Raw genomic sequence first — 12,075 nt, forward strand, 5'->3', positions numbered from 1 at the left:
GTTAATATTCAATCATTATAAATATATAATTCAAAGTATTTACATTTCTTTCTGTCAATCCATAGCATCTGGAGACTAGGTCACTTACGGGACAATTGAAAAAAAACATTTACGAGTCCTTAATAAATTGTCAATATATGAGATGACGCAAATTATTTCACATTTGACAATTAAATAATAAATAAGAAGGTACGTTCAAGAATTCGTCACATTTTCTTACTCGTCCATTGTATGGATCTGTGGATTTTGTAATGTTGTTCATTTTGAAAATGAGATTTATGCATATTCGATATGAAATGCATTTCCATTAGTTGTTTTTAAAAAGATGTATTTTTTGTCAGTTCAATGATTGATTCTCATTTCCAGATGTTCATATAAATAGCTGATAGAAAGTTTATTTCAAGAGACAAAATAAAATCGCCATACCATATGCACAATGTAAAGGACCATTGTCTCGAAAATTTATTTTCTGGTTCTATCTAGAAAACCTGTCATAGGGAAAAATCTAGGACATCTGTACTGGTAATATTTTATATTTCAGATGTCGAGATACATACAATTTTGGAATGGAATAGAATTTTATTATACAAGAAAATTCATTTTTATGCCCCCGGAGGGTGGCATATTAAAATCGAACCGTCCGTCTGTCCGTTAGTCCGTCAGTCCGTTCCGCTTTATAATACATATAAACAGTGGTGGTCATGTCCGCTCTGAAACTTCAGTATGCATGGAAGGATTGTAATTTTTCTTTCATATATGAAATAACCATTGATGTATGGTGTATCGCGAATAAGACTCTGGTTTCTACTACTAAGGTCAAGATCACTGTGGGGGTTCAAACTTGTCATTTTTATGTTATATAAATATAGTAGGTGGTGGTCGTGTCCGCTTTGAAACTTCGGTATGCATGGAAGGATTGTAACTTTTCCTTCATATATGAAATAACCATTGATGTATGGCGTGTCGCGAACAAGACTCAAGCACAAGACTCAAGTTTCTACCACTTAGGTCAAGGTCACTGTGGAGGTTCAAACTTTGTCATTTTTTATGTTATAGAAAAATATAGATGGTGGTGGTCGTGTCCGCCCTGAAACTTCAGTATGCATAGAAGGATTGTAGTTTTTCTTTCACATATGAAATAAATATAGACGTATGGTGTGTCACGAACAAGACTCGGGTTTCTACCACTCAGGTCACGGTCACTGTGGAGGTTAAAACTTTGTCATTTTTATGTTATATAAATATAGATGGTGGTGGTCGTGTCCGCCCTGAAACTTCAGTATGCATAGAAGGATTGTAATTTTTCATTCACATATGAAATAAATATGGATGTATGGTATGTCGCGAACAAGACTCGGGTTTCTACCACTAAGGTCAAGGTCACTGTGGAGGTTCAAACTTTGTCATTTTTTATGTTATATAAATATAGATGGTGGTGGTCGTGTCCACCCTGAAACTTCAGTATGCATAGAAGGATTGTAATTTTTCTTTCACATATGAAATAAATATAGATGTATGGTGTGTCGCGAACAAGACTCGGGTTTCTACCACTAAGGTCAAGGTCACTGTGGAGGTTCAAACTTTGTCATTTTTATGTAATATAAATATAGATGGTGGTGGTCGTGTCCGCCCTGAAACTTCAGTATGCATAGAAGGATTATAATTTTTCTTTCACATATGAAATAAATATAGCTGTATGGTGTGTCGCGAACAAGACTCGGGTTTCTACCACTAAGGTCAAGGTCCGCTCTGAAACTTCAGAATGCATGGAAGGATTTTAATTTTTCTTTCACATATTAAATAACCATAGTCTAAGATATATGATGTGCCACGAACAAGACTCGGGTTTCTAAAACTAAGTTCAAGGTCACTGTGTAGGTTAAAACACGTTAAATAGATATATATAGTGGTGGTCGTGTCCGCTCTGAAACTTCAGTATGCAAGAAAGGATTTTAATTTTTCCTTCACATATTAAATAACCATAGATAAATAGTGTGCCACGAACAAGACTCAGGTTTCTACAACTAAGGTCAAGGTCACTGTGGAGGTTCAAACAGTAAAATGGCACATCAGATTTGTTTCCCTTTGCTTTTGTATGGAGTATTTTCATTGGTCCGAAGTTTTCATGTGACCAATGAAAATACTCTATTTGAAAACAATCTGCTGCCCAATTTTACTTTATTTTTGATTGAGAATTTGACATATAGGAAAAAAGGTGCGTTATAGTTTCATATTATGCTTTGAATGAACAATTATTACAAATAATAATTAAATTCATCATATTTAAATATGCAATACAAAGAAATATTCATTCACTGTTAATTTAGTGTGTTTTACTCGTGAGAGTTAAACCAAAGCAGTGCAATCAGATCTCTTCCGAATTTCATTTGTTGACAGTTTGGGCTTCAATATTACTTCAATATTACTTGCTACGTTTAATTAGCGAAAGTGACAGTGTTGTTTTCTTAAAGAGTATTCATTTATCTAAGGTTTGACACCAGGATTGTTAAGAACGGTGAAAAATTGATGGATATATGCGCTGATAATTGAGATGCTTGTGATATTTCTATGCAAAATGAAAGTAGAGTAAAATACCTTTTTAAAATTTTTTAGTCTTATTTTTTTCATAAAATTTATTTTTGTCAATACTTACGATGTTTGGATGATGTTTAAGGATTTTGGGTTGTAGAGGGAGACGGGGGTATAGTGCAAGTCATGGCTACGCGACTTTTACCTGTGGTCTGCTCTGAAACTAATATGCATGAAAGGATCAGTGTTCCTACGCTTTAGTTCAAGGTCACTGCTAGGATTTAAACTTTTTCAATATTTATGTTATTTACATATAAATGATGGTTTTTGTGTCTGCTCTGTAACTTCCATATACATGAAAGTTTCATTTTTTTATTTTAAAAAAAATAAAGTCACCATAGATGGACAATGTGTTGTGAACAAGACCCAGGTTTCTTTGTATTAAAGGTCACTGCTGGAGTTCGAACTTTGTCAATTTTTACCACCACACATAGCATGCAATAGGTAGTTTATAACTAGAATCCTTCGGGGGCATTTTTCTCTTTCTGTGACTGCTCTTGTTCAGTACTAGAATTTATGAAATGTCGTACCTAAGTGAGAATGAGTGTTATATGTATACAATTTATGTAAACTGTTTTCTAGCAATATTTGATGGAAGAAAACACACATGGTTTGATATAGTGATGTCTGAAGGTGAGGCGGAGATTTTTGCCTGGAAATGTCCTACCATTACACCGTTTCACAACCCACGTGTTGTTACTCAATATATGGCCAGTTTGCCCTGGAATAGGTTGACCAGACTGCCCAGCAAGTGGAATTTAGACATTGACTACGAATTAGAATATTCACTGATTCGTGTTTCTGTAAATATTTTTCTTTTGACTTTATTAATGTATTTTAATTTTATCTATTTTTTATTTGATGATTAATCGGACTGAAAGACCTTCATGCGGTGTTTTTGTTATGTCTTTTTGTAATATCGTCCATCATGCTTAGATGTCGAAACACGACAATGAAAAGTGACATTGCGTAAATGTGATTTGGCGATAAATAATGCGAAACGCCACAATGTAATTCGACAGTCAGGTTAATCGTAAATGTGCGGATAATACGACCTATTGTTGTTCGTAAATTTGACTTTTCGCGCTTTTCGCAGTGTTCGCACATCACTTCTGATTATTGCAAAGTTACTCCGCGTTTTCGTGAGTCAACATTTTAGCGCGACAGAGACAGTGTTGCGGTTGACAATATAAGGACACCGTACTTTTGATTCATGGCATAAGAATAAATTGTAGATGCAACAAAACCATACTTCTGATTTTTATCGTGCTTTTCTAGGTGATTGATTGTTGACCTGTATTCCAAAAAAGCACATAACGTACATGCTTGATCTTTTTATCTTTGTAAATGTAGATGATAAGTTGGATTTGAATCTAGCAACGATAGTCTTTAAAACATGTTAAATTAAACTTGTTAGAATAATGTTTAACAATTGAAAAATATTTACAGGTACTTGCCGAGACACCAGAGAAACCTAATTCCGGTTTTCGGTTTCCGGCCGGAATGTATCTTGGGTACCCAGAACCACTGGAAACCGGAAATACTGTCAGCCCCGTATCAGTTGGTGGCCTCTCTTATGCGTATGAATTGGGATACAAATTCAATTTCTGGCAGCCAAAATTTGTGCATACATGTTCTGAAATATTTATAGCAGAATCATTTGGCGATGGAAAGAACGCAGAAGTATCTCATAGTGAATCGGTTTACATATTAAGTTTGATATTTGAAGGTTAGTTTCATGAAGAAAATTATCAAACCACAGATCTACAAAATGTCCATACATATACTTTAAACTGTAAGTTAGATATAATCTTTTGTTTCGTCTGATAACAAAATCCATGTTAAGAGAAATTGAAAGCCTGGAAAATTTAGCAAAGTAAATGTGTTCTTAATGTTTGTACCATATACTTTTATTTCCTCCAAAAATGAAGAGCATTACAGTATTTACAGAGTAACAATACATGTACAGGAAATTTTGCTGGTCAGTAATGTTAAGGTATGGACCGAAAATCCGAAATATTCTTAAAATGTGTGTTTTATATCACACACAAGCCCGTCTTTTTATCAGGGTATTATTTATTATTTATTAGGGTATCAATTTATATCTTATAAAATAATTTTATAAAATTAATCAACAATATATAACTATATTGGTTCCATTAATTATATGGTTGAGTACCAAAAAAGTTGTAGCATAGAATGTCTCTGTTATTTAACACACATGCTTAATGTATGTAAACAGAATTAAATATTCGGGTACAAAATAGTATGCTCATTTAACAGGGTTTTATCCGTTTAGCAATGACTTTTTGAATGCGCCACTCGCTTTAAGTCAATTTATTGCCATTTTCATGTCTTTTGACATACAATCATTTTGCAAGTATTCTTTGTTAGAATACAAACAATTATATTTGCACCAGATACATTGCTTTACACACTTTAAAAAAACACCTGGAGCGAATGTTGCGAATGGGTTATTTGGTCTTTGTTAATGAGGTAGAAAAAATGATTTTATCTATCAGTTATTATTTTTGTTTTGTTATTTCTTAGTCTTTCTTGATACTTTTTTTTTTGATCGGTAGGGTCATCATTAAGGTCACATTTTAAAGTGGTTTAGAACACATTAAAGACATACATCTATGTAGACTTTAATGTGATCCTAACCGGAGTCGAATATCGGACCTTTCTTTAACGCTGGCTGTATTCTAGCCATACTGGTTATGAGTGAGACTTGGAGCACCACATTAAATACCGTATCCCGGTATATACCGGACAAGCTACTTTCAAGAATGATAAAATGCAAAAAAAAATGTTTTTTAACGTTACGGATTGAACTTTAAAACGTCTTATTCATCCATACACACCAATTTCTATACAATTATGAATGAAAAATATAAGAATAAGCGAAGAAAACGATATTTTTCAACTTTATGATCATGATTTCTACAAGCGTCTATAGGTACTGCAACAATGTAGTGAGCTAAACCCACTGGTTTTATCACGTCAGCTTGTCTAACGTCTCGGTCAGCAATGCTCCATACTTGTTTTTCTAGTGCAGTATCTACTTTAAATATAATAAAGTAGAGGTTTTAAATTGTGCTGATTATAAAAGAATAATTTCTCACCTTCCTGTAAATGATTTTATGAAAATGGTTACTAACAGAGAACGCTGGCTGCCCAGAGCCCGTCATTCCGAATGGATTTGCCAACACGTCATTGAACGGAACGTCAACGGGATCGCACGCAATAGTACGTTGTGACGAGGGGTATGATATCAAGCAGAAGAAGAAATATTACGGTTACGACTATGAACGGTATAATATAACGTGTCATAAGTTTGGATACTGGGAGAATATACCAAGCTGTATACCAAAGGGTACGACTAAATATTCTTTAGCATGTAATGAAATCATATGTTATTTTGTTTGTTTCGCTTATTTTTATTTGAAATTACCTCATAAGCAGCAGCAGAGGTATTTGTCGAAAAGGTTATACACGTACACTAGTTATCATTTCAAATTCATCTTACGTTTACACTTACATGAACGAATGCTTTGAATCATATACTTTTAATTTTGTGGCGTTAGTTTTTATTTTCGTACGTTCAACAAAACAATCAAAAAATGAGTTTTAACCAGATTGGTTAGCGGAGCGTTGGCCTAGTGGTTAAGGTGTCTGCCAATCAAACCAAAGATCATGGATTTCAAGCCCAACTCGGGTCACGACCATGTTTCTTCATATGACACCAGTATTTGTTGGTTCCAGTAAATCAAGAATTACACTGTACTGCAAGAGATCATCTTCACTTGCTTGGTCTGATAGCATCATGTATTCAGATAATTCCCAATGCACGATTGTTTATGAGACAGATTCAAATCCATCTGTTACAATTGTGGAAATCATGCAATCAATATTTAAATATGACAATACCATTTCCTCAAAGCCTTGTTCCACATTTAAATTGGTTGCTAAATCCTGTGAACATTTTGAAATAGAGTGTTCAATCACAGTAACAACATATGCGTCACTGAAACTTTGGGGTGGTCATCTGGGAAATCAAATAGTTCAAGGTCATTGGACAGAAACAGAAAAAGTTCAACATATCAATTGTTTAGAAATGGAAGCAGTTCACCGCACTCAAATATTTTCTTCCATATCTCAGGAACAAACATGTTCTAATACGGTCAGACAACACCACAGTTGTACAGTTTATAAACAAGTAGGGCGGAACAAAATCCCTAATTCTGAATCAGAAAACCTGGGATTTATGGCAAATGTTACTTCAATACAAAACTATTGTCAGAGCTGCCCGTGTGATAGGAAAGTTAAACGTGCTTGCAGGCCAGTTATTACGAACAGTGATAAAACAAACAGAATGGACACTCAAACAATCAGTTCTGAATGCAATATTCTTGAAACTAGGTCACCCCTCAATAGATCTTTTTGCATCAGTTCACAACCACAAACTACCAGTTTTTTATGCCCCCGCCATGTAATGGCCGGGGCATATAGTGTTACCCTGTTCCGTCCTTCCGTCATTTTGTCATTCCGTCATCATCAGTTTCCGTTCATTATCTTAGTACCAGTTGCACACATTCAACTCAAATTTGACATATGGCTATGTCATGAGAAAATACAGGTCAAGTTCGAATTTGGTCGTGGTTCGATGATTTTTTGCAGAGTTATGCCCCTTCTACTTTGAAAATAATATGTAATTTTCAGTTTCCGTTCATTATCTTCCCAACGGTACAACACATTCAACTCAAACTTGACATATGGATTTGTCATAAAAAAAGGTCAAGTTCAAATTTGGTCATTGTTCGATGATTTTTAGCAGAGTTATGCCCCTTTTACTTTGAAAATAATATGAAATTTTCAGTTTTTGTTCATTATCTCCCCAACGGTACAACACATTCAACTCAAACTTGACATATGGATATGCCATGAGAAAATACAGGTCAAGTTCGAATTTGGTCATGGTTCGATGATTGTTTTGGCAGAGTTATGTCCCTTTCACTTTGAAAATAATATAGATACATCTTAGGAATAATCAGTTTAAGTTTGAATTTGGTAGTGGCTCAATGATTTTGGACAAACTTTTCATTCCTGAATGTTGGTAAAATTTTAAACTTTCAGTTTCAGCACTCATGCTTTTGTGGAAATGTATGTAGCCATTATTTTGGCTACAAATATGCAATATGCTGTTTTCAAAAGGTTAAGGCTGAATAATTTGCCTTGAACATTGTATGAAAATGGTTTGTGTTAACATTGAAAAGTTTTAAGGACTTAAAATGAAAAAAATAATTTGTGCAAACAAATTTGGAACTAAATATTATAACATCTGAAAATTTGGCTGCATGCGGGGGCATCCGTGGCATGATGACACATTTCTAGTTGTTCATTGAGTCAATGTCCTCAGGTATATGCAATAGATGCACTGACAATATCATGGGAAAACATCTTTGCATGTGCTTTTCCACTGATAGCTCTAATTCCCAGACTATTACAGCACATGACAATGTACAATTGTCGAATTCTTCCAATTGCTCCATGTTGGCCACGCAGACCGTGGTACCAACAATTGTAACAGTTTCTTGTAGCTTATCCAATCAAGTTACCTCTCCAGAAAGACCTTCTGAGTCAGCGAAACACAAACATTCTTCATCAAAATCCAAAAAAATGTTAAGTTTGACTGCATGACTATTTTCAACAAATCGTTTGGAACTCGAAAACTTCTCTCAGCTTTCTGGCGAGCTGGTACTAGACAAATTTACTCATGTAAATTCAGAAAATTTAGTCGCTTGCGTAATCAAAAGAAAATTGATCCCTATAATGCACGTCCATGTTTCTTCATATGACACCAGTACTTGTTGGTTCCAGGAAGCGAACTGGAAAGTGATATATAAACATATCAGATAATATATAAAAAAAAATATATAAGAACTTGTTTTGCAATCGAGCTATAATAAATATGTTTAAGCCAACCAGATTGGTATAGTTTATGCGTGTTTAACATTTTTCATCTTACATTTTTATTTTTCAGAAACATATCATTTTGATCGTGTGAATAGCTCCCATTTATGTTTAAAATATTTTAAAGGCACAGTGTGTCTCAGAAATCCCTATATATATATATTTATTTTTTAGACATGTCAAAAATGTGTCTAGAAATGTTTTGATAATATATTTTATTGTTTCACAACATGGTAGGCATCTAACACCAGAAAAAAGTAGCACTGAGCATACAGTGATGTGTCGTAAAGGTAGCAAAATATAAACAAAAGTAAATTGACTTCGATCACTAAAATTAAACCAATGGCCAACATAACAAGGTCAGCAAATGATAGTTAATCATGTATATATGGCAAATGAGGTTTTGGTTTTGTCTTTTTAAAAATTGTTACATGATAATTACCAAAAGTTTTAAAATATAATGTGTTTGAGAAAGAAAACTGATAGCATTTGGCTTTTAAACCATGATTCATATAAGCTGAATAAAGTGATTATGATCTATTTTTTTATTCTTTCAATAATTTTGTTCAACTCTTACCAGTGATACTTATAAAGTGCAAATGACGCTATTATGCACATTTAATATACATTTAATATTACAAACAACAAATTCTATTTATGTTGACGGTGCAATTATGACGTCACTTCGAGGAATTTTTCAAGAAATATTTTTAAACGTAATACTTGCAATACACCGCTAGACAGGTAGACGTTGGTAAATAATTATATTCTTTATTTTGTTTAAGAGAATAGTTATAATCATATTTCAGAAAAGGCAGTAGACTCGGATTGCAATCCTGCCGTGGACAGATGCCGGGATCAACATGCGACTTGTACTTTGACCCCGGATAAACAAAGATATAAGTGCACGTGTAACGATGGTTACAAGATTGAAAATGGGAGATGCAAAGGTTGTTATTTTATTCGTGTAAATAAATTGTACAAATCATTGAAAATCATAAATGTGAAACCATACCTTTAAAAAGCAAAAAAATACTTATTCGCAGTTACTGGTTAAAATACCCTCAAAGCAGTAACCGTGATCCTTACTTCATCTCATTGTGGTTACTATAGTGAATCTTTCTGATCATTTGAGCTCATTAATTCAAATCGTTTAATCCTACATTAATGAATACGGCGTAAGCAGGTGCTAGGGAGGGGGAGTTATAAATGTTGTTGTCTATCTAAATGAATAAATTCATATACATACAGATTTATTTTACATTCAACCTGGTACGAGGAACATGTGCGATTGTTTCGAACTCGGCACCGAGGGACATTATCTTACTTGGACAACCTTTATATTTGTATACATTCATATTTAGGTCAATAACATGTACCATCAAAGTAAAGAATAAAAAGGAAAAGATCGTGGTCTTGCAAAAAATTAAACATCTAAAGTTAATATATATACAATTTGATCCACATTTTTCACAGTCTAATTTAAATTATAGCCATTAGGTTAACTCTACGTATACACACATCTACAATAAAATATAACTTTATACATATTTTACTTTTTTCTTTTCTTTTTCTTCGTCCAAAAATCTTCATTTATCAGCAGTCGTTTCTTCTTTCATTACAGCCAAAGGAATCTATTTACCATCAGCTGATTATGATAGTGACTGGACAATATTTCAAAGGACCGGTTCCAAGTGGCACCTCGAGTTCGAACATGGCCTGGGGACAGTACCGTTGATAGTTGATGTACAGGTTGAAGTTGATAACTTTATATTTCATGCTATTGGTAAGCAACAATATATTCTGGCAATATTTTCTTATACCTACATACTTTAATCAAAGCTGAAAATATGAACAATTTCAACGTCCCGTCTTACGTAAAATAAAAACACGTACAATAAGCAGTGGATAAGCTTTAAATTGAAAATTCCCCGTGTTTATTGTACTAGCTTAAATTGTTGTCTTCATACACGTGCCGTCCATGGGTAACCACCCGATGACGTCAGTTTATCAAAACGTCACTTTGAATATCATATGACTTTGGAAACAGCGTATTTTTTTGAGTAATCGTTTGAATTTTAATGATTTAATTAGAATATAATTATTGTATCGCAAATTCATTACGTGGAAAGGTACACATGCAAATATTTTGCATTGGTAATTGTACTTTGGCTTAAATAGAATATATTTTTTCTTAAATTGTTCATCTTATATTTATTATTCATCTCTAATGTCACAGATTTTTCAATCGATGTTAACTATAGTTATAATAAATCGTTTTGCACCCAACAAACAACAGTTTACGATATTGTTCATTTACGCTTATTTATAAACAATTTTGCAAAGCCCGGCCCTTAATATGGTTTTAACTTTATGTGCTTTGATTGTCAATTTTAGACTTTCTTTTTATGCTCCCGCCATATAATGTCAGAGGAATATAGTGTTGCCCTGTTCCGTCATTCCGTCCTTCCATCATTCTGTCATTCCGTCATCATCAGTTTCTGTTCATTATCTAAGTAACGGTTGCACACATTCAACTCAAATTTTGCATATGGATATATCATGAAAAAATACAGGTCAAGGACAACTTTTGTCATGGTTCGAGATTTTTGGCAGAGTTATGCCCCTTTTACTTTGAAAATAATATGAAATTTTCAGTATCAGCTCATTATCTCCCCAGCTGTATTACACATTCAACTGAAACTTGACAAATGGATATGTCATGAGACAATACAGGTCAAGTTTGAATTTGGTTATGGTTCACTGATTTTTGGCATAGTTATGCCACTTTCACTTTGAAAATTATATGAAATTTTCAGTTTCTGTTGATTATCTCCTAATAGTATTATAATTACACATTCAAATTTGACATATGGATGCGTTAAAGGAATGCCCAGGCCAAGTTCGAATTTGGTCATGGTTAAATGATTTTTGCAGATAAATGCCCCTTTGACTTTAAAAAAATAATCTGAAATTTTCAGTTTCTGTTCATTTAAGTCCCCATATTCAACTCAAATTTGACATATGGATATGTCAAAGAAATGCGCAGGTCAAGTTTGAATTTGGTTATAGTTTAATGATTTTTGGCAGATTTTTTCCCCTTTCACTTTGAAAATTATATGAAATTTTCAGTTTTCGTTTATTATCTCTCCAACAGTATTACACATTCAACTCAAATTTGACATATGGATAAGTTAAAGGAATGCGCAGGCCAAGTTCGAATTTGTCATGGTTCGATGATTGTGTTAGAGTTGTGCCCCTTTAACTTTGAAAAATGAGGAAAATTTCAGTTTCCATTCATTATCTCCCCAACAGTTGTACATATTTAACTCAAATTAAAGATATGGATATTTATTTTATGCTTTTCAGTGGAAACTGATTTATCCGTGAAAATTATATTTGAAAATTTCACAGTGAAAATTATCAAAATATAATTTCACACTTTTCAATGACGAAACTAGTTTTTTACGATTTTCACCATGTGGTACCTCAATTTTATTTTTGCTGACAATT

General features: G+C 33.5%; 1 protein-coding gene across 1 annotated transcript in view; it reads left to right on the plus strand.

The window, feature by feature from the left end:
- The window catches only part of LOC132754285 (uncharacterized), a 30,814-nt gene that overhangs the window by 15,026 nt on the left and 3,713 nt on the right, over positions 1-12,075 (plus strand). The window contains exons 4-8 of the mRNA XM_060744901.1: positions 3,172-3,392; positions 4,039-4,318; positions 5,753-5,965; positions 9,372-9,512; positions 10,187-10,348. Coding sequence (XP_060600884.1) covers positions 3,172-3,392; positions 4,039-4,318; positions 5,753-5,965; positions 9,372-9,512; positions 10,187-10,348 — 1,017 coding nt within the window. The remainder of the gene's footprint in view (positions 1-3,171; positions 3,393-4,038; positions 4,319-5,752; positions 5,966-9,371; positions 9,513-10,186; positions 10,349-12,075) is intronic.

This window comes from Ruditapes philippinarum, unplaced genomic scaffold (genome assembly GCF_026571515.1).
Source record: "Ruditapes philippinarum isolate M1 unplaced genomic scaffold, ASM2657151v2 ctg3930_1_1_1_1, whole genome shotgun sequence".
NCBI lineage: Eukaryota > Metazoa > Mollusca > Bivalvia > Venerida > Veneridae > Ruditapes > Ruditapes philippinarum.